This window comes from Castor canadensis, chromosome 3 (assembly GCF_047511655.1).
Source record: "Castor canadensis chromosome 3, mCasCan1.hap1v2, whole genome shotgun sequence".
Classification (NCBI taxonomy): domain Eukaryota; kingdom Metazoa; phylum Chordata; class Mammalia; order Rodentia; family Castoridae; genus Castor; species Castor canadensis.
The window spans coordinates 29259514-29283426 of record NC_133388.1 but is presented as its reverse complement, the minus strand read 5'-3'; the positions used below and the strand labels follow the sequence as shown (position 1 = coordinate 29283426).

Below are 23913 nucleotides of genomic sequence, written 5' to 3'. Positions count from 1 at the left end.
CAAAGTGGAAAGGCTTTGGAAGAACCAAAGATGGCTGCAGATTGGGGACATGTTTAAGAACTGCTGAGTAACTGAGGTTGAGAGGGACAAAATACATACATTTATTGGCAAATATAGACAGCTGGTTTCTGGTACTGACTCAGTCAGTGGGTGCTTAGATTCCTCTAAGGTGGAGGACTGGCAAGGTAGGGAAAATCCAAGGGATGAGGGAATGATGTAGTCCTGTCTAAGTAAGAAGTGAAGAGCATGGGGTAAGGAAGTAATGATAGAATGTGGAAGTAAAGAGTTGGGGTTTCAGATAAGGTTAGAGAGGAAGAGTAGGAGGAGATGGGAAGTAGAAATAAGATTTATGAAATAGCTATTTGGTGCAGATGTAGTTCTTGTTGAGATCAAAGTCTGGGGGGTATTAAGGGAGTGGGGATGAAGGTGGAGGTTACTGAAGCAGAGGCATGGAGCCAGGGCATTGAGCACACTGAATTGTATACAAGGGTCAGAGTAAGGATATAGAAGGAAAGTGTTAGCCAGTTAATTATCTCAGTGAATGTGGAAGAGCGATCTTGGAGTGTATTGGTCAGTTATTACTACATAATAACCACAAAAGTCTTGGTGGTATGCATGGTAAGCATTGATTAGCTTCTAGATGTGGAGGCTGCCAACTGGAATAGCTTTGGTCATTCATCTCTTAGGACTGATGGGCTAGCTCAGGCATGTGTTTCTTTTAGTGATGGCAGAAGTGCAACAGAGCAAGCACTTTTCAAACCTTTTGTCTTGTCATGCCTAACATTTCTTGGCCAAAGCAAATCCTGTGGCCAAGCCCAAAGTCAAGGTATGAGGAGGTACATTCTACCCATGCAGGCAGGCAGGGGTGGCAAGTAAATATTTTTAAACAATAACCTAATCAACCACAGGTGGTAAGAGCTAGGAAGCTAGAGAGAGGAGGGGCTGCAGATGGCATTGAAGCCTTGAATGATGACAGGAACAAAGGTGGGAAGAAACGATACTGCTTACATCCTGAGATATAAGTGACCCCAACTAGAGTGTTTGGCAAAGAAGTCATTTGATTAGAGAAGATACAGGTTTTTGTGTTGTGTGGAGTCAAATATGAGCTACAGGAATTCCAGTAGACATAGAAGGAAGAGTTCAGAACAGGCATCAGAAGGCAGTCGGTTACTAAGAGTCAGAGAGCAGCTGCCCAAGTAGAGAAGTTCTTGCCTTAGGAATAAAACTGACAAAACACACACACACACACACACACACACACACACACACACACACACACAGTTGCTATAAGAGCTTGAGTTGACCCAAGGTAAACTCTCTGGAAGCTTTATTGCTTTGGGAAGGTATAAAGACCACCCCCATGTTGACTTGAATGGGGCTCTGAGTGCTGAGCTCTTCCTGACTAAGAGAGGAAGGCAGATGCTTCAGAAGGAGATGTTTCCAGGGAGAGGTGGTCATAGCTCCATTCTATACTTGGGATTTCACAATTGCTTTTACTCTGACAGAGTGTTAGAAAAAAAAAATTTTGGCACTACAAATAAGGAAGTGAGAGGGTGGGTGTGGGAAGAAAACTATTTAAATGGAGATACAGTAATAGAAATAACATCCATCCTTGGAAAGAGAGACTCTAGAAGAAAAATGGATGGGGGTGGGACACCTGAAATCTTTACTTTATCTCTTTGTAGAGCCTTCCGCTACCTTCCAGTGTTCTCGAACTTCCCTCCTACACCAGGCTCTAAGCTCCTTGAGAGTAAAGACTGGCTTGTTTTAATTATAGCTCTCTTTTCAGTCTAGCAGCTCACGTGGAACACAATAGGTTCCCAATGAATATGCTTGAGTGGATGAATGTATGAATGAATGATGGGAAATTCATAAGCTAGTATACCCCTCTTTGCTTAAAGGAACTCCAACCTTTCTTTTGGTAATGTCATTCAACAAATATTTAGGGACCTCTTGAATTTTAAGTAGGATGATTAGGCAGTCATCGAGATGAGACAGTCCTTGCCAGATGGTCGCTTATCTGCATTTGTAGCTTTGGGAACAAAAATTAACAATTCAAAGCCATATGGGAGTGTTTCAAGCCTCAGTTTGTCCACCTGCAAAAGGGGGAAGCTGAAACAGATTCATTCAGATATCTTTCCTATTGTTTAATGTGATTGTTAAAACAGATGTTTCTGAAACTTAATTGACTATATTTTTCTGTCCTTTTTTTGTTTTTAGAGCATCTCATGGGACTGGTTTTCTAAGAAGCACATTTTGGGGACTGTGGCTTTAGACTGATTCTGGCAGACCAGTCCTTGTTGTAGAATTTATCTGAAGATCATCCCTATCCCATCTTCCTGGATGCACTTGTTTCAAATTTAGTATGTGCCTAGAATGGGATGGTTCATTTTTAGAGTACCCAGTGACTTCAGATATCTGGCTATCCTTTGTCCTAGTGATGGTGGTGGTAGATGTTCAGGTTTCAGGATTGGGGTATACCTGCTAAGCTTCTACATTAGTCTGCTATCCTGAGATCACCCTGCACCCCAGAGAGGAGTTGAGATAACTGTTTGTCTAGGGAACAAGGAGACAAGAGGACAAGGTTGTGGAGAATGTAGCCATGGGTTGAGAGGGTTGGACATTTTTTTTGTTGTTGTTGTTTATTCATTTATTCATATGCATATACATTGTTTGGGACATCTCTCCGCCTTGCCCCCCACCCCTTCCCCTCTCCCTCACTTCCATGCAGAACCTATTCTGCCCTCTTCTCCAGTCTTGTTGAAGAGAAAACATAAGAGATAATAAGAAAGACATGGGATTTTTGGTAGCTGGAGATAAAGACAGCTATACAGAGGGATTCCTCGAGCTGCTTCCATGCACATGTGAGGGTTGAACATGTTGACACAGGACAGGATAAGGATTTCTGAAAATCAGGTAGGTTCAAGTTAAGGTACTATGTCTCGAAAAGGAGATTTTATCTGTTTTCTCCTTCCTTTGGATTATTTACCTGGCTAGAATGTGACCTCAGGATTTGGATCAACCTGGCTTTCAGGTGTGTGGAGAATGGCCATCACTGGTTAAGAACTCAGAGTAGGGTCTTAGTATATACCCCTCATGTATTTCTCCTGGCTAAGAGCCATAACCACCTAATTGGTCTCTCTGTGTCCTGATGTATTCCTTTCAAAATCAGGTCCTATGCCATCTAAAACACAGAGTTCATTCCATCATTCCCTCTCTTTAAAATCTCTCAAAGGCTCCCAAGACTTCCTGAGTTTGGCACCCAGAGTCTTTGGAACTTTGCTCCAGTTGACTTTTTAGCTTCACATTTCCCTCCAGTCTTCCTTCCTACCTACCCTACATTCTAGCCAGATAGAATTTCTGAACACCCCAGGATCTTTCATATCTCCCTATCTTTATTCATCATTTTCTCTCTTCTGGGATACCTCCCCTTTGGCCTAGTCTAGCAAAACTGTACATTCGTTAAGTGCCCATCAATATGCTATTATGATCATTGCTCATACATCTATTTCCCCTCATTCACTAAACTCTAACTAGGATCTTTAGGCCTCAGGTACCTTACAGGGTGTCTGGCAAGTAGCAGCTACTGATCAAAGGTTTGCTGAATGAGTAAGTGTGAGTTATGTTGAATGAAGTAGAGATTGTGACCTCTTGGTTAGTTCTCTCGTCACTCTCTCTTAAGTACTATCTATGTATCCATCCATCCATCCACTTTTCTACCAGACTTATCTAACCTGTAATAACTGATGCCAGCCTGGTTTAGCAGAGATATGGAATTATGGAGTGTTTTAAAAAAGAGATTGTAGATTTATTAACTTTCAAGCATAGTGCATTTTAAAAGTTAAGATATCAATAGGTACTAATAAGTAAAGTAGGAAAATTAATGCAAAATTACAGGTTGTATTAGTCTGATTGTATAATAATTTATCATAAACAAAGGACTGTAAATGTTGTAGATTTATCTTTGGAGACCCAAAGTTGAAGGCATGCTGATAGAATCGTTAATTTTTTAAGCTGAGTTTTAAAAACATACTAATTTTATGTTTTAAAATTTTAAAAATACTCTTAATGTTAAGTAAAACTTAAAACTTTGTACAGAAAGATGGGATTGGAACTTTCCTCTTTTTGAAGCAATAGAAATTGCATTTGATTTATTGCAATTCTGGATTAACAGCTCAAGATGAGTACGTTTGCAGTTACACAATTCATAGTTATAGGTAAAGTCTGGCATAGGGTTCATTGTGTGCAGTCCAGATGCACTTATGCACTGCAGGATGAGCCCATTGTTTTTATTTCATGTGCCTATTGCAATTCATGGATGCCTGTGGCACGTCCTACATTGCTGGGTTGGGAAGGATTCTGGGCTCCAAGCTAGGCTCAGTTTTAAGATGCCATGAAGTGTGCTGTGGACATATAAAGGGAGGATTCATATATCTACCTGCCATATCTAATAGGTTTCAGATTCTGACATGATGCTAATCCATGTGATATAAAGATAGAAACATGGCACATACTGTTCAAATGCTTGAATTTAAGATTCAATTACGTCACTTACTCTTTCTGTAACTTTGAAAAAACCATGCTGTCTTAGTTTCTTTATAGGTAATGGAAGTTGAAAAGAATCAGCACCTTGTTTTGAAGGTTGGATGAATGTTTTATAAGTGCAAAAGTTCTGTGCACACATTGGTGTCTACTGTTTTTAAATGAGACTATGAGATCATCGCTTATATACTTTGCTCTGTGCCTATTATATATGAATGTTTCCATGTGTATTGTCTGGTTTAGATTCTCAGTTCATAGCACGTGGAAGCTGTGCTGGTTCTTGGCACACAATTTGGCCTTGGGCTGTCCCCAGGGTCTTACCTTTCTAAATGTCTGTGGTCTTATTATTTTTTTTCTGAAGCAGATAACCCCGCATCATGGGGTTCATAGGCTTGGAAATTCCATTCCTCTTAACTTACTATGTTAAGTGTACATAGTAAATTTGGAGTTAAGGATTTGGACTTTCTTTCCTTAGGTATCTCAGGATTGAGGGTCTAGAAGTTCATAGAGTTTAAGCACATCTCAGGATAACTAGCAGAGATAACTAGCACGACTCATTCTATTCTGTGTGTCTCATTCTCTAGGCAGTGAACTTGAGCATGTTCTCATGGAAAAAGAGCAAAACTGAGCAAGCAAAATAAGAAAATACTTTGCAAGCCTCTGCTTATGTCATTTTTGCTAACAATCTATTCAGCCAAAACAAGTCACATGTGTGAGCTTAGTGTCAAGGGTTGAGTACAGTAATGGTAAATAGCCAAGGGTGTGGAGATGGGGAAAGGGTAAAGAACTTCCCAGATAAAATCAAACTACTACACATTATGGGAAAAATTTCTAAAATTGTTGTGCGAATAAGGTGACACAGAAAGAGTACTGAGGAGAATGGTAATGGCTAGCATTTACTAGCTGCATACAATATTTCTGTGCTAGGAGACTCATGTTAGTCAGCTGTCCATTTCTGTGATAAAACTCCAGAGAAAAACAACTAAAAAGAAGGAAATATTTATTCTGGCTCACAGTTAAGAGGTTTTAGTCTAAAGTCACTTGGTTCCATTATTTTTGGTCCTGCCTGTGGTGAGGGAGTACATGATAGTGAAGAAAGGCTTCACATCCCATGGCAGGTATTCAGGAAGGAGAGAGGGAAGAAGGGGGAGGTAGACAGAGGAAGGGTTAAATACAAAATATACCCTTCAAAGTCACACCTAAGTGACTCACCTCTTCCAACTAGGCCCCACATCCTAAAGTTTCCATGGCCTCCCACAATAGCTCCATCAACTGAGGACTGAGCTTTCAGCACATGAATCTTTGGGGGTACATTTAAAATCCAAACATAACACTCCAACCCTGGCCCTCACAGGCTCATGCCTACTTTGCAATGCAAAATTCACTGAGTCCATCTCTAAGTGTCTCCAAAGTCTTAATAATCCCAATATTGTTCAAAAGTCCAACTCCAAAATCTCTTCTAAGCCTCTATTAAAGACAAAACCAAACAAAAGGAAGTTACAAAATTCCAGTTTTCAAAGGCACGGGGTAAATATTCCCAGTGCAAAAAAAAAGAATAAGAGAATACCAAGTAAGGATTGTACCAAAACATGACTAAAGTCCAGCAGGGGAAACATTAAATCCTGGAGCTCCATGTCTGGCATTAGGGGTACACAGAGGCATGATATGATTTCCAAAGGGCTTGGTCAGTCCTGCCCTTATGGCCTTGCCAGTTGCAGTCTACATGGCCTCTCTCTTGGACTGGCTCTGCTTACTGCCTGAAGCTTTCCTCTGCAGACATTCTGTGTTTCTAGCATCTCTTCCTTCCCGGTGTCTCCATTGCAGATTTGGCTTAATCCACCGCTACACACGTCACTGTCTTAGAGGTTACCTACAGGGATTCTGACCCTGCCACACACTGCTTGACCTCTCAGACCTTCCTTTGAAATCTGGAAGCCTCAATGATCCTACAACTCTTACATCTACATGTCTACAAAACCAGTAGTACATGAATGATGCCAAGGTCTATCTTCAGCTTGAGCAGTAGCTTGGCCTGCTTTGACCATGGCTACAGTGGTCTCTGAGTACCTATGTGACTGAACTTTGGGCAACAATTCCCTAGGTGGCCCTTGTGAGCAGGGGACCTTGGGAATCTTTTCCCAATACAAAGTCATTGAAAGTTTACATTTTACATTGTTGACCTTGCAATAGATTGGGTATGACCAATTTCTGAGGTGCCCTCAAAGCATCATTTCTATTGTCTGTTGCGTAGTACTTGGTATCCTTTTAATGGCAATAAATCTGTTCAGCAGCCATAACTACCTTGGCCTCAATATTGGTTAAATATGTTTCCTTTCTGGCCAAACTGCAAGTTTTTCAAATCTTTCTGCCCTGTTTTTTTGCTCTTGATTCTCATCAAAAATTTGGTTAAAAGCAGCCAGAAATACTCCTGCTACCACCTGAATACTGTGCTGACTTGAAATTTACTCTGCCAGATTAATTATTCCTTCACCTTTAAACACACAAAATATCAGAACTTAGACAACATGTAGATAAGTTCTTTGCCAGAATGTAACATGGATGGCTTCTGGTCTAATTTCTAATAGAGTCCTTGTTCCCATATAAAACCTCATGAGCATAGTCTTTATTGTCTGCAATCCTGTCAGCATTCTGGACTTCTGAATTCAAACCAGAAGGATTTCTCTAACTGCATCTCCAAACTTTCCAAAGGCTTGTGAACCACTTGGTCACAGCAATGACTTCACTTCTTTTTGTTTGTTTGTTTTTTGGTGGTACTGGGGTTTGAACTCAGGGCCTTGCACTTGCTAGCAGGTGTTCTACCACTTGAGCCATACCTTCAGCCATGTAACCCAACTTCTAGTTCCAGTTTTATGTAATTAACTTTCCATCAATGTTATAAAATATCTGAACAAAACAACTTAAAAGGAGGAAATATTTATTTTGGTTTCGTATCAGAGGATTCAACCCAAAGTCACTTGGCTCTATTGTTTCTGGGCCTAGTGAAATAGTACATCATGGTGAAAGTGCTTGGTGGAGGAAAACTGCTTACTTCATAGTAGACAGGAAACAGAGAAAGAACGGGTGGTAGGAGAAGGGTCCAGGGACAAAATATACTCTTCAAAGGCACACCCCTGGTTACCTTTCTCTTCCAACTTGGCTCCACTTCCTAAATTTTCCTCTACCTACCTTAAGTGCCACCAGCTAAGGACCAAGTATGCAGCACATGAGCCTTTCAGGAAAATTTCATATCCAAACCATAATACCTCACTTGCATTTTTTTTCAACACTGAGTTATCGTAACACTCCCTTGATGTACGTACCAGTATCCCCTCTCCTATTTTACAAATGAGGATGCTGTGGTTCAGTGAGGTTAAGTACGGTCATGTATCACTTAGCAGGGATATGTTGTGAGAGATGTGTTAGGTGATTTCATCAGTGCATGAACATCATAGTGTGTACTCATACAAGCTAAAAGAGCTGTGTCTTCAGAAGGTGATATAATCTGATGGGACCACCATTGTCTATGTGGTCTGTGGTTGGCTATGATGTCATTATATGGTACTTTATTGCAGTTGCCAGAATATACATGGCTAAGTGGTGGAACACTGGGATAAGGATCCAGTTTTGTCTGACATTGTAGTCTAGATTTTAACCAAATCCGAGAATATTAGAACCTGGGGTCAGGGATGCTCCTTTCAATTTACTAGAGAGACATGTTATGCCCAAAGAGTAGGCAGCTCCATTTCACAGAGAGGGTAGAAAACTCTAGCAATATGTCCCTTGTGTGAATACTTAGTTAAAGCTTCCTTCATGCTAGGGGCTGAAAAGGATGCAAAGGCTGTCCTAAACTGGTATGAGTGAAAAGGCAAATCTGTGAAGAAAGGTTTAGTGTATATGACTGTTCCTTTGTGGCTTTATGAGGGGAAGGGATACTGGGGGCAGGGGAGAGAGGGAATCAATGGAAGGAGGGAGGAGGACAAGATAAGGTGATGGGAGGGTGTATATAATCAAAGTACATAGTAAGTATGTATGAAAATGTCACAATGAGGGGCCAGAGTGGTGGTTTACACCTATAATCCCAAATACTTGGGAAGGAGAAATAGATAAGAGGATTTTGGTTTAAGGCCTGTCCAGGTAAAAATTTTAACAAGACCCTTTTCTCAAAAACATACTGAGTATGGTGGTTCATATCTGTAATCCCAGCTACATAGGAGGCAGAGGTAGGAGGATTGCAGTCTGAGGCTGGTCCTGGCAAAAGCTTGAGACCCTGTCTGAAAAATAACTAAAGCAAAAAGGCCTGGGAGGGGGTTAGAGCACTTGCCTAGCAAGTGTGAGTCCCTGATTTCAAACCCTAGTACTGTTGAAAAAAATCATTCAATTAAATTAAAAATTAAATAAAATGAGAAAGAAAGAACTTTGGCCAAAGGACCTTGATATCCAGGCTCTAGTGCCACTTCTTCTACTTTCCAGTTGTGTGATTTTGAATACTTGTTCACCATTCCTGCAGCCCTTCCTCCCTCATCTGTAGGCAGGATCTGGGCAGGTGATTGCTACTGTCCTCTACAAGACTGACACTCACTTTCAAGGAAGGGTAGTTGCGTCCTGTTATGCTGTCAGAGATGGAGTTCTAGAACTGGTTTGCCAATTGTCTGACCCAGAAGTTTCTCCTTTGAGACTTTTGGACTTTCGCCTGCTTCTTTTTCTAGTACATGTTTATCTATGCATGACACACTGCTAAGTACCATCCCCAGCACCCTTCAAAGCTCTACCAGCTGCTAATCTGTGCCCTGGTCTGACAGCCCCGAGAGCACCCTGCTCCCATCAGTTCTTCTCCTTCCTTTCTGCTTCATGACCTTGTTTATGTTTCAATGTATAACCTGTAGGGTTGGTGGTGGGGGGTGGCCAGTGGGGATCTGAGGGTGTTGCAGTGGCTTATGGGGTCATTGTACTATGCCCAGGCCTTCTTAGCTGCCAACAGAGATGCTAGTTGCATCTGACCAAAGCATTTTCTGATTTAGATACCCATCCTGTTGGCATCCCTCTTTAGGAAGTCAGGTGGTGACTTCTTGAAGCCTGGGCTGTGGTCTGCATCTTCTCTCTCAGTTCCTAGACAGTGGGTAGGGTGTAGAGATGTGGAGAGACACAACTACAAAACTATGGGAGGAGAGAAGGCCAGAAAGTGCTAACTGGTGTCCTGGCACAAGTTAGATAGAAGAGACACTGTGGACAGACACTAGGGGACCTGGAGGTGTGATGGGGTTGTGAGAAAGTTTGCTTGGGGCATTTTAGGCAGCTGAAATAGCAAGTGTGAAGGCTCTGAGGTCTGCACTTACTGAGCTTGAAAACACCAAGAAGTTGGCATGACTGCAGCACAGTGGTCAGAGGGAAGAGAATTAGTAGATGAGACTGGAGATGTGTCCAAAGGGCAGAACATGACCAGAAGGAGGACCCTGGATTTCATTGAGCTTGTTGAAAATCATTAGATAGTTTTGAATAAGGCAATGATGACTTCTATTTTAAAAGGTCACTATGACTGCTGAGTAGATAGTATTCCATAAGGGTGGACAATGGAGGCAGGGAGACCAGATAGGAGGCTGGTGCCTAGCCCAGGAGAGAAGGAAACATTGGGCTAGTTGAACTGATCAGGGTGTAGACGAAATTTTCCCCCAGGAGGTCATGGGTTGTGGGCCAAGCCTAGAGTATCCTGTCAAAGGGTCAGGAGACCCTGGGGAGCCTGAAGGTAGACAAAGAGAGATGGCAGATTGGGTGGGTCTGACATGGAGTCTGACTTAGTTCTCTTGCTCATCTGTAGTGCAATTTCTGTTTTACTTTTATGAAGAGAATAGTTTTTCTTCAGCCCTTAAGGACTCAGCTCTTTACATGGATTTTGGCAGAGGACTTGGGGCAGCATGTTGGATCTGAATTTGGGCAAGGGTATTTGGTCCTTCCAGGCACCATGAGGATGATTCCTGACCAGCTTGCTGTGAATGGTCTACTCATGTAGCAATGTGGTTCACATATGACTTGGGAAACACATAGCCGTTGAAGAGACTTGCGTTAGCAATGCCTTTAATGGCTATATCATCTATGTTTTAAATAATAAACTTGTACTTCCTTTTCTTTTTTTGAGATGGGTTTTGCATTGTAGTCCTGTTGGCTTTAAACTTATGATCCTCCTACATCTGCTCCTGGGTACTGGGATTACAGGCACACGCTACTACATAAGGCAAATTTGCATAGCAAATATGCTGCCAGTGGCTGTGGCTCTTTTTGGCATTGAATGTCATTCCTTCTTTTCATTGCCCTCTTGGCTATGAGGCCCTTAGATCTGTCTTGTATTAGTTGTATTACTTTGGAAGAATTATTTCCTCTGTTAGGGGCCTCAGTTTACTCATCTCTCAAATAGGAATCATGTTAGTCCCTATTGCATAGAGTCTTGGTAATGATTAAGTGACTTCAGATGTACACACTTGGCCTAGTGCCTCGTGCAGAGGTAGTGTGGTACCATGTCTGCTGCTGTGGTTGTAAGATTATGTGTGCTGGAAGAATGGTGTGACAGATTTTCCTATCACAGGAGGATCAGATTGCCATTAAGTGTGTCCTGACCACTCACCTGCAGAGTTCCTTTCTCAGAGGCTGTGTAGCTACATCCTGGACCCCAGGATCAGCCTGTGCTCCCACTGTCACCCTTCCTAGAGGCAGCATTCATGGGCATCCTGCCCTAATTCTTGCCCTCGGTGTGCCCTCAGCAGCCATGGCACTGCCCTGCAGGTAGTGTGTTCTGTACCTCATACCTCTGAGGTGCACCTGAAGGTAGTCTTTACAAAGCTCTGTATCCCCCAACACTAAAGTTGGGAACTGTCTGCTTTAGTTGCTCACGGCTCCAGTCTATCCAGAGCCTCCATTGGTCTACTCCACTCTCCCCCTGCCAGCTCTGGCACCTCTTGCTTTGTTAATGGAGACTTTGTCAAGTAATGGGAATAATTAGCACAGTGGGGGCTTTACTGTGTCCTGGAAAGAGAACAGAGAGAGCCCTCCCAGCAGCCCCAGACATAATTGCTGGGCAGGCTTATTTTCTCTTGTCTGTGTCTCTCCCCTTCCCTTGCATGTGTTTGATTTTTTTTTTCCTCTTTGTGTAGAGAGAGTTGGCTAGGAGAAAAGACCCGTAAATTGCACTCTTGCTGGGCTGGTACTGTGAAAGCTGGGTAAGATTGTCTTCTAGGACTGAATAATTTCCCTCTCCCTTCACCCTCTTGGAGGGGGAAGATCAGCTAAGCACCTAGCTGATCTGCCCCCTCCTTTCCCAACCAATTTCCTTTTTCTCTCTAGCCCTCTGCTCTCCCCTTCCCCATCCTCTCATGTAAAGAACTCACTGGCTCTCAATTGAATCTTTTTTAATGGTCCCAAGAGGCGAGGATCTTGAAGGGTGATTATCTTCATTATAAATTATTAACTCTCTTAGCAGCCAGATGGCTTCCCAACTCATGGCTGGGAACTCCGGGTTGGGGAGGCCTATTCGTAGGCAGAGGAGGGGATGAGAGAAAGGAGGAGGCTGCACAGTAAATGACCACAGCTTCCTGGGTTCCTGGCTGTCCTGAGGATGGTAGGAAGCCTGTAAGCCCCTTGCAAGGCCTGACTTTTGTGGTCTCCTGGGAAGAGTTTGTTGTTGGGTTTGCCCCTTAGATAACTCAGGGCTCCCTTAAAGATGGAGTGGAAGTAGGGTGGAGAAGAGGCTAATGACATGAATTGCTTCTGGTATATACCTTAGGAGGTGGTCAAGCCATGGTAAGAAGGCATGTTTATTACCTTGTATGGGTTGGGCAAAAGTAAGTGAAAACCAGCCAATGTTCTCTCCCCTACACCAGACTTCCTCCCAGTTGCCTTTGCCTGCCCATCCTTCAAGTTTCCATGTAGTCCCCCCCCCCGCCTCTGAAAAGCAGCCCCCACACCAGCACAGGGACAATTCCACTTCCTCTGGTTTCTACTGTGTTTCCATGCATAGCCCTATTCAGTACTGGGCACACAGCCCCAAAGGTGTCCAGCCTCTTTGGGGACTGAGAGAGTCAGTTCATTAGGAGGTCATTTCCTTGTAAGATTGACATAAATACTCCTTCTAGATCTTTCATTCACTAGACAGAATTCTACCCAGAGGGCAACAGAGAATCCATGGGGCCTCTCTTGCAAGTCAAAAAAGCTTCAGACCCATGAAGATCCTCTCAGGTGACTGCTGACTGTCTCGATGAGCTCTAAACCCTGGTATCACCAAAGGTTGCTCATAGACAGAGACTCAGGCATGACTCTTAACATTGGGATGAAATTTACACGGTGTCCACCTGTCCTGAGTACTGTCCCTGAGCAGGCCTAGTGTGACAGCAACATTAGTCATGCTGAGATAGGAGCATCAAGGATAACTGTTAACCACAGCGGAAGTGGCTAACAATCGCTTGGTCCTTACCTGTGCCGAGCATGGTGAACTTTAACATGTACTAAGCACCTTGCTGCAGCTACTCACTGTTATCCTCTCCATGCTACACGTAAAACAACTGAGGCACAGAGAAGGCAAGTGACCTGCTCAAGTTCACATAGGAGATTATCTGAGGTTGCATCGAAGTGGCAGGTCTGGGATTTAAATCCAGAAGTCTGACTCCAGAGTCTATGCCCTTAACTACTGCACTATACTGCCTCTATGAAAAAGGGTGCTCCTGTGCCAGTGCTCTACTTTGGATCCTGAAACTGCTCACTGCCATACTCAGTCCATACCAGCAGAGTTTGCCTCTTACCTTTGGTCTACCTGCTTATATTATCTAGACTTGTGGCTTTCTTCTCTATTAGCATGACAGTGCCTTGAAGAGTTTTTAAATTTATCTTTATATCTAGGACACGAGTGTTCCATGGTTAAAAGAAAGATAATGAAAGGACTTTTCCATTCACTACCCTCCACCTCTCTCAAGGAGGGGTGCTTAGAATAAAAATCGAGTGACAGGCACCAGATTGACATGAGATCACCTCCACTTTCCTATAGGTTGCAGTGCAGTTAATGCAGTCTAAAATTGCACCCGGTATGCGGCAACTACAAAGCACTAAAATATGTATATATCATAAATATATGCATAAATATATACATATGTGTGTGTACATTATATCTCTCAATTCTTGTGTACCACATAGTTGCAAATTGTACCTTCCATCCTTATGGGTTGTTGATATTGGAGGATCGAGTTGTATGACTTCCTATTTATCGCCATCAGATTTTATTCAACATAGGCTTACTTTAAGCCTACTATGAACCCTGCAGCCTCTTCCACACACATTAACTCTCTGTCAGCTTATCTGCAAACAACCATGGGTATCTTTCCTTCATCCAAGCTTTTGACGAAAATGAGGAATGGACAGGGCCTGACCTCACACTAGAACCTGCCTTGCAGTGGGTTCACACTTTCTTTGAATGCTATTCTTCAGCAGTGATAAGTTTTGTAGGTTTTGTCTTCTTATGTTTTTTATATTGTGAGAAACTTTCCCAGAAAATTAGCTGAGGCCCATATATAACTACTATATAACTCCTAAATATCTCTACTATAATGGATTAGTGGCTATATATAAGGAAGTTAGTTTAACCCAACAGGCCACTTCTTAGTTCTTATGGGAAATAAAGTTTTTAGCCAAAGAAGAGTCTTAAAGCTCAAGTTTAAAGAAAAAGTATCTTCTTTTCTCTACTCATTTTTGCCTTCCCTTTTCAGCATAATATGAATGTACACCTTCTCTATGTGCCCATTTGACAGAAAGGGATTGAAGTCCTCAGGGATTATTTCCCCATTTCCTTTTTTAATAATTTTTTTTTTTTTGCAGTACTGGGGCTTGAACTTAGGGCCTCATACTTGCTAGGCAGGCACTCTACCATTTGAGCCGCTCCACTAGCCCCTCCTTTCCTTTCTTGAAGGGAGAAAGATGGTACTTCTAGGTAAACTTCATTCTAGGTCTAGAAGCAGCTCAGCAGATTTCAGGGGAAGAAGCAAAGATAGAAGAAGTGGTAGTGTTTTTAGGCATGACAAAGTTGTCAAAGAGAGAACTTGTGCATGGAACAAGAACAAGTGAACTCCCTCTTGCAAAGCTTGGTGTATGTTGGCCCATAGTTTTGTAGATGAGAGGTTGGCTTTGACACAGGTACTTTAAGTAGGGTGTTCCAGCCTACAAATTAGACTGGAATCATTTTCGGTAATAATTTTCTTTAAAAATCTTACTTCAGGCAGCATAATAAAACTGATAGATTAACACATATTATATGCCTCAGGAAATGTATTCACTTTTAAGAAATTTAAATGATAGAAAAGGACGTGCATTGGAAGCGTACCACTCAGGCAATGCATTTCCACACACTGAGCATCCAGTGTAATACCACCCAAATCTCAAAACAAATTCCTTTACCTCTGTTGCCCTCTTCTCATCAGAAACCACTGTTCTGACATTTAGTTGCATGGAATAAATAATCTTGCCTCTTTTGTGCTTTTTGTAAATGACACACATAACAGTATATGCTAGTCTGTGTCTCATTTTGCTGAACATTGTGCTTGTGAGATTTATCATGCTTCTGTGAGGAGAAGACCAGTCATTCTCAAGTTGAACACTATTTTGCATGAACAGACTACAATTTATCCATTCTACTGCAGGTGGATGTTTGATGATCTTGTAAGTTTTGGCTATTATGGGTAGTGTTGCTATGAACATTCTCATGCATGTCTTTGGTTGCACTTAGGTCCAGCTCTGTCTGACTCCAAAGACCCTGCTCTTCGTCACTCCCCAAACTATTTTTAGATCTTGGACAGAATTCATGCCTCACTGCCTGCAGCAGAGCCTCGCCTATGTATAGGAGTGGTGTTGGGAGGGGCATGGATTAGTAGAAGGAGCTGATTTCTGTCCTGTAAGAACAAGCCCCTTTCCACCTTCAAAGCAGAAAGGGAGAGAAGAGGCATGCTGTATCTATGTCTTTGTCCAAGCATATGAGCAAATGCCAACACAGGGCTTTGGTGCTTGGAGTGGGCAGGGTATGTGTGTCAGGTTTACAGGGAATTCCTCCAGATATGGATGAGATATGGATGACATACAAGATGTAAACTTCTGTTGATTTGTCAATGATGGTTCTTTTTTTAAATTTTAATTTTTTGGTGGTACTAAAGTTTGAACTCAGGGCTTCACACTTGCTAGACAAGAGCTCCACCACTTGAGTCATGCCTCCAGCCCTTTTTGCTTTGGTTGTTTTTGAGCTAGGGTCTCACTTTTTGCCTAGGCCAGTTTAGACCATGATCCTCCTGTTTTATGTGAAAGTTGAGATGACAGGCACAGAAAGTTCTTTAAATTTTTTTGGAATTACTTATTTTTTTTTTTGTTTTGATGGTCAAAATAAAAATTATGAACATATTATGAACATACTAGTCAGGACTCTTGAGTTGGTCAGACCCAACTCAAACTTGCTTAAGGAAAAAATAAACAAAACCAGTTTTGGTTCTTGTAAAGAAAGGCCTACAACATATTGGGCTTCAGGCCTGGCTAATCTAGGTGTTAAAACCACAGCACTAGAAATTAGTCTCTGTCTATCTCCTGGCTCTTATTTCTTCATTTTATTTCATAGACAAGATCATCTCTAATAGTAAAAATAATATTTTTCATCAAGTCCAGACTTTTAAAGTTTGATGACATGTAAGAGGAAGAGAGGGTTCTTCTCCTAATAATTCTAGTGAAAAATCCCAGCATTCACCCTAATTTAACTCAGTTTGCATGGAATTTATCACTGTGACCAGGAGACTGGCATGTCCTAACTGGCTAAACTGAGTCATGTGATCTCAGATGGGGATGAACTCCACCCAAATGACATGGACTGAGATTGGTGGTGAGACTCATTTACCTGCAAAGCTGGATGGAGGGGTTCAGTAAATGAGGGTCAAAACCAACAGAGGACCATTAGAGAGCTTTCCTTGTCCTGATAAGGGATAGAAGAGGGAAACTAATGAGAAGGTTCTAGTACAAAAGACTATAAGCTGCACCTGGGGACTGTGGTATGCCTGCAAGGTCTGGGTAGAGGATGGACAGGATTATGCCTTTCTAACCAATCTTGGTTCTAGACACTGTCCTGACTTTCTCTTGAGTCTATTTCAAGCTCAGCTAAAACTTCATGGCAGCTGGAAAAGGGAGCAAAGGAACTGGAAGGAGTGGGTGGGGAGGGCAAATGGCAGCCAAATCTTCTGAGCCATCCTTGTGGCAAATATCCCACTTGTCAGAGATGTGTGAGGGCCCCCTGCCTTCTAAGCAGCCGGATTTTGAGACATTTGCAAAGATGTTCACCCTGCATAAAAAGTGTGCCTTTCGATAATTATGTAAATTATCTGGCAATTAGATAATGTCACTTACTTTTCCTCTCCTGCTTGATTCCTACACAACAGATAAGTGTTTTGAGCTTTGGCACCAACCTGGGCCTTCCATGTGGGCTCTGGGACAAACCACCTGTGTCCATGACTGCCTGTGCTTGCCTGTGGTTCAGGCAAGGGTGGCCACTGACTGACTGGGTAATGAGGCTTTCTCTGGCTCCCTGTTTCTTTAGCCTGGCATGCCCTACTAGAGGGCCAAAGGATAAAGGGTGAATCCTGGGGACAGTTGGCTGAGGCCTGGGATATTTACTATAAGTTCACCTCTAGCTTTTGGACATGGAAATGTCCACAAACCAAGAAAGAAATGCAAGGGCTATAGGAGATAATGTCAATAGATCATGGAGTGTCAAGTCTGGATGAACCTACCATTACTGAGTTACATCTCCCTGGCACTTGTAGAGAAAGCTTAGTTTTCCTCAGTAAGCCTTGTGATCCTCCATGATGGGGGACACTGGTGTCTCCAATGCTGGTTTAGGCTGGAGGGGATGAAAGTCTGAAGGGAGAGGCTCAGCCACAGGATAGAGTGACCACCCCAAAGCAGGCTGGGTAAATTCCCGTGAACCTCTCTCACAGAGGAGAGTTCCTAGGCAGCAGAGTTCTTCATTCATGGGGTTTCCTAGACCACTAAGCAGGTACCATTTTGCCCTTTGGGGTCAACTGAGGTTAGGGAGACTGAGGATTGCTGTCGTTGTATACAGTGGGTTTGTATGGAAGCCTCTTCATGGAACATAGGTCAAAGGACCGCAAGGTTGCTCTTCAGGTCTCACTGTTCTTTAGTTTTACAAATGTTTTCTGAATTCCCTTTCCATGTCCCCAGGGTAGGCACAGTGGTGAAGCAGTCACTTCTGTAAGAAGCCTGGCATTAAGCAATGTAGTTCCAGAGCTTGGGCTCTCAATCACTGTGCTTTACCATTTCTAAATTACACTTTTCCTCCACCAGTTTGTGACGCCCTTGAGGTTGAGAAATGTGTCTTACTCTGCTTTGGTCTAGGAGTGCTTGGAATAGACAACTGGATTGAAAATTCCTCTCTCTGATGGGATGCTGCCTTTCGATTTCACTGGCATATCTCACCCAATACAATGTCCTCATTTTCAGAGATTGTGTCACATTTCGTGACCTAGCCTCCTGCTACGGACCTCTGGCTTCACGCATTCCACCCACTCCACTCCAATAGCATTGGTCTCCTTTCTATTATTTGAATACACCAGCCTATTCCAGACTCAAGACTTGCATTGGCTGCTGCTTCTGGAACATTCTTCTTGGATATTTACATGGCTAATCCCCTTACCCTCTTTCATGTCTTTCCTTAAATCTCACTTTATCATAGATTCTGATTTTTGGTCTTGTTCTACTTCTGTCATGTAAATACCCCGAATATAGTTGACTTCGTGCTACTAAAGTGACATTAACCCGCACAAAAAAATCGAACTCTTAGCAGTTAACTCACATAAGCCCATATGAGTTGGTGCTAGTACACTCACGTGCCTGCTGTGCCTATGTCCCACCAAGCATCCTTTGCACCATTGGGGGTACCCATGCCACACTTTAGGAAACACTCCTTGGACAAAAAAGGCTTTCCTCATGTTGAATTTAATCAGTCTCTTGTTGGTTGGACTTGTTTGTTCATGGGGGAATAGGGTTTGTTTCTGGTAAGAGAGAACATCTTCCTCTTCAAAGGCTGGTAATAATTGTCTTTGCTTGATGTGGTCATCATAAAAATAGGGCACAGTGATGCTCTCTCTGATGGAAGCCATGGTGAATTACCAAGTATGCCAAGCAATAAGCAGCTCTTGGATATTACACTCTCTGCCTCATCTCCCTGAACAGAGAACTCACGATGTTGGCTAGGAGGACCAGTGTATACCTTCAGAAACCAGAGCATTAACTCAACTGAGTGCTGGTGTCTTTCTAACTGTTAGAAAGTACACACAGTATTTGCTAGCTCTGTGGCATTTCTTAACTATTTAGTTATTATAGCCTGCAGTTTTCATAAATTTTCTAAGTATTTTGTCTTTATATATTATACTCACTCCAATGACACATACATTCACACGCAGCCACACACTCACAACCCCTCTTCCCATTCTCTTCCATTTCAGAAATAAGAAAGGAAGAAACCTAATGTTTATTGGTCACCTACTATGTATAAAGTCTCATGCTAGGATTGTCCCATCATTTAATCCTCCTCTCAGTCAGGAAAAAAAAAGCTATTATTTTCCCTACTTTTCAAATGAGGAAATAGAAGCTCAAATAGATTATGAAATTTTCTCAAGGTTTCATTTGCAGGAACTAGAATTCAAACTGAGCATATTTTATTTTTTAACCTTAATGTCTCCCTCCCCCCCCCTTTTTTTTTTGCAGTACTAGGGATTGAATCCAGGGTCTTATGCGTAGTATACACTCTACCACTTATGCTATGCCCTCAACCCCAGTTTTTGATAAGAACTTCCCCCAATATTTCGTAAGAGATGAGGGCTGTTGTGTTCATTCCTCGCCTTGTAATTTATTTCCACTGACTTTTTTAAAATAAATATTTCCTTCAAAAATGTAAGGTCAGGAATCTGCCTTAGGCCTCCTGTACCCAAGCAGTAGGTTGTCAAGTTGAAAACGAAAAAAAATCTAAAAAAATTAATGTCTATAAATAGGTAAATAAGGAAAAATTATGTGTGAGTATTTGAGTGTTTAAATGTTAGTACTTAAATATTGGCTATGTGACCTTATAATATGACTATTATAAAAATGTGCTAATAAAGCTTTGGGGACTTTTTTACATGAGTTTTTTTCCTTTCACCTGAGTTCTGCTCATGTGAGTGTGTCATTAGGAGCTGGGCTCAGGGTCCTGTGTGGGCTGTGGAGGAAGCAGGCCCACCTCCTGGAAGCACTCAGTGCTGTAGGAGTCACTAGAATAGTGTGGCTTGCTAGCAGTCAGCACTCCATCAATGTTTATGAAATCAGATGTAATATTTTCCTGACATGTGCCCCTAATCTTCCTCTCTTTTTCTCCTTTCTCTCTCCCCAACTTCCACAGGTCTGTTCTTTGGAGTTCTGGGAGGTGGGTTATGGGCAGGACCACCTCTGGCTGGACCATGAAGCCTGAGACTGTTTCTACTCTGCGCTGGGCCCTGCTCTGCCTGAGCACTCAGCTGATCACTGCTCCCCTTCCTGAGGCCTGCTGCTGTTAGGAGGTAGAACTTCAGGACTGGTCCTTGGCCTGTGTCTACCTTTCACCTGGCTCACGTCACTCCTCCGTCACGGCACCCCTGAGCCCAGCCCTGTCCGAGGCCTCCTTGGCTGGGGAGTTTGGGGGTACTCTGGGAGGAGTATATCACTGAAGGCTTCTTCCTAGTCTGTGCCCCTTCTCCTCCTTGAATCAAGGCCTCCGGATCCACATGGATAGCTGAGATCTTTTCTTGGAGAAAGACACTTCTTCCTCACTCCAGTCTACCCTACTGTCCCACTTGACTTTCCCCTGTTTCCTCTGTCTCTCTGTTGGATTTCTTGTTTGTGTGCTGTCTTGTTCTCTTTCCTCCTTCCTCACGCTCCCGGTATTCGTGTGTTTGCCTCTTTCCTCTTGTGTGCTCTCTGTCCCCCACTCTGTCTTGTCTCTTTCTCTCCCTTCCACCTCCAAGGGAGCTCCTCTCCTGAGGGCTGTTCCCCAGCCTGTCTGCCCATTTGAGCTCTGTCCCACAAGCCACAATGAGCTTCACCCTCCACTCCGGTTTTTTCACCCTGAAGGTGAGCATCCTGCTGGGGTCCCTGCTGGGGCTCTGCCTAGGCCTTGAATTCATGGGCCTCCCCCACCAATGGGCACGTTACTTCCGCTGGGATGCCAGCACACGCAGCGACTTGAGCTTTCAGTTCAAGACCAATGTCTCCACGGGGCTGCTCCTCTACTTTGATGATGGTGGCGTCTGTGACTTCCTTTGCCTCTCCCTTGTGGATGGCCGTGTTCAGCTCCGCTTCAGCATGGACTGCGCTGAGACTTCTGTGTTGTCCAATAAGCAGGTGAATGACAGTAGCTGGCACTTCCTTATGGTGAGCCGTGACCACCTGCGCACAGCGCTGGTGCTTGATGGTGAGGGTCAGTCTGGGGAGCTGCAGCCCCAGCGGCCCTATATGGATGTCGTCAGTGACTTATTCCTTGGTGGGGTTCCTGCTGATATTCGATCTTCTGCCCTGACCCTTGATGGAGTACAGGCCATGCCCAGTTTCAAGGGATTAATCCTGGATCTCAAGTATGGCAACTCAGAGCCTCAGCTTCTGGGGAGCCAGGGTGTCCAGTTGGAAGCTGAGGGACCTTGTGGTGAGCGTCCCTGTGAAAATGGTGGAATCTGCTTCCTCCTGGATGGCCACCCCACCTGTGACTGTTCTACTACTGGCTATGGTGGCACACTCTGCTCAGAAGGTAAGGCCCTCTCCCTTCCCCTCTCTTACTAGACACCCCCCACCTACTGCACTGAGTGAGGACCAAGAGGCCTGGTAGAAATCAGCTCAATGTAAAAGTCTTTTTGGCTGCATGTTAGATAATTGGGCCCTTTTCCCTGAGGAGGTGGTGGAAATCCTTTGCTGCTCTCAGATCTCAGCAAGAAGAGAATACTGGCTACTCAACCATAGTCAGCCATGGCTCTGCACTCAATTCACAGGGGTAGCTGGAGAAGACTGCAGAGTCTGTGCTCAAGATCAGCTCCTTTTCCAGCACAGCTTGGCAGGACAAACACAGAACAAGAAATGAGAAAGAAACTGGCTGAGTGGTTATCTCTGTCCCTTTTGACCCTTTGAGACTTGTACCTGGGTGATTGATGGCAAAGTCCCTATCACTTTCTCCTTCCTCCAAAGTCCGCATCATAAGCAATGCTTGTGCAGAAAATGAGGGTGGATGGACTGCAGGGTCCATGTATAGACTAATGATAATCCCGGTCCTTCGCTTGTATTCCTCTCCCATCTCCAGTTTCCTGGCAGAGGTAGATGAAGAATCTGGGTAAGGAACTCTGTCATCCTTGTTCTAGCAAGAAAGGTTTGTCACATGAAGCTCCTCTTTGGATGTAGTTCCCTTTCCCGTTCTCTCCACATGCTAAGAACAGTGTGAACAGGCACAGGGATGACCAGAGCCTTGTTCAGCCAAGCCCCCAAGCTATTCAACTATATTCAAATTCGACTATAGCTTCCCAGCTAGAGGAAGGAGAGACTCTTTCCTGCACAAGCACTTTGACTGCCCTCACCTTGTGCACTAAATTCTCTTTGAGATTAGATTTGGGAGAAGTAGCCAAGATTTTTAACTTGATAAATACTTAAATGCAAATTTCTGGACTCCTGGACACCACAGGCTTAGGTTTGGGCATGAGGAACTACTTGGAATCACCAAGTGAGTGTGACTCTTGGGGAGTTAGGATAAGATGGGGGCAAGAATGGCATTTCTCCTCTCCTTCTTGGGTTATGCTTTGGATTCTTCTAAGTGACATTTTGAGTTGCCACCCCATGCTGACCTCTTCCTGGAGGTGGAGGCATGATATAGGCTAGACCAGCCTCGGCCATACAGTAGGATCACATTGGGGGAATTTTCAAACTTCCAGGCCCCATCCAGGCATATTAACTCATAATCTCTGGAGGTGGGATCCAAGCAGCTATAGAACGCTAAAGCTTTCCACATGATTCCAATGTGCAATCAAGGTGAAGCACCAGCTGGTACAGGTTTGAGGGAGGTCAGGGGGTGGTCAGATGAGTGTCTTATCCCTGGCTCCTTGGATCTCCCAGGTAAGGACCTACTGCCTTGAGATTTGTAATTAATGATTGTATTTGCAGGTATTCATTAAGCATTTTTGGAATAATCCAATTCCTAAAGCAAGTTGTGGTTGATGTGAACTTTAGCTACTGCTAGCTATTTTTGAAAATGTATATTTTTAAAATAAAAATGAAGCTTATTCCACAGGTGCATGCTGGAGACTCAGATATACTGAAGATGGTGTTGCAGGTCATGCATGGGCTGTTGGGGAAATGTTTTCCTGGACTCTTCTTCCTTCCTCTATTGAGATGGGTATCACATCTCCCTTCCCAGTGCATGGGCTGTCGAAGAGGGAGGTGTCAGACACTTATCTTGTCCTTTAAGAGCTTTTGTTCCCCACTGGCCCCAATAGAAAAGGGAGTAGAAAAGAGGGGCAGGGGCGATCCCACCCCATAAAACCATCTTGGGAATGTGGTTATTGAAATGCTTTTCACAAGCAGGTGCCTTTTGGAGCTGACTGACATGCTAAAGTTTCTTGGCTTTGAAGAAAGTTCTGCCGAAGACGCTGACATGATCACTTGTTTTCTCATTTGCCTGAAGGATCTGTTCTGTTCTCAGAACTTGTATTGAAAGCTGGCATTCTTCCTTTCTAGGGACCATGGTGTTTGCAAGTGTGTTGTTAACTTGCTGATTATCCCTGATTGCATTTTTTGTGTTGAAAAAGAACTCATTTCCTCTGGGCAGGTTTGGATCAGCACTTTTTCTGCAGGAAGAATCTGTATACTGTAAATGTATATATACAATTTGTCTTTTTTATTTATTTTTGTATGCGTGTATTTTCCAGTCTCCAGTGGAATTTCTTCGGAACAGATTTTATACAGTTGGCTTTTTTAAATAGCTAAATGCAATATGTATATTTCAATAATTGTTCTTTCTATAAGGTTCAGGTCATCTTTTGGCTATGAATTGATAACTATTTGTAGAAGGCAAGCATGTAGAATAACTCATTTATTCTCCTGATACATAAGTAGAGTAAATAAATTCTGTTGCAACTGTAGATTTGGCTGGCTTGGAATGGAGCAGTGCAAAGACTGAGGTGAGGATGTATGTTGGGGGAGGTAACAATTTACTGTCAAGAACTTGGAACCTGTAGGTCCCAGTAATTGTTATCATGCCAAATCAATCACAAAAATGCATCACAGACCAGTAGAAAATAACTGTTGCCTCTACCCATA

At 43.2% G+C, this 23913-nt stretch overlaps 1 protein-coding gene across 28 annotated transcripts in view; it reads left to right on the top strand.

Annotated features, from left to right (window-relative positions):
* Positions 1 to 23913, top strand: part of Nrxn3 (neurexin 3) — a 1521272-nt gene that overhangs the window by 57554 nt on the left and 1439805 nt on the right. For all 28 annotated transcript variants that reach the window (XR_012446073.1, XR_012446074.1, XM_074067424.1 and 25 more), the window contains exon 2: positions 19988 to 21364. Coding sequence is in view for 26 of the 28 variants with exons in the window: in XM_074067424.1 (XP_073923525.1) it covers positions 20656 to 21364 (709 nt within the window). In the remaining 2 variants the exon portion in view is untranslated. The remainder of the gene's footprint in view (positions 1 to 19987; positions 21365 to 23913) is intronic.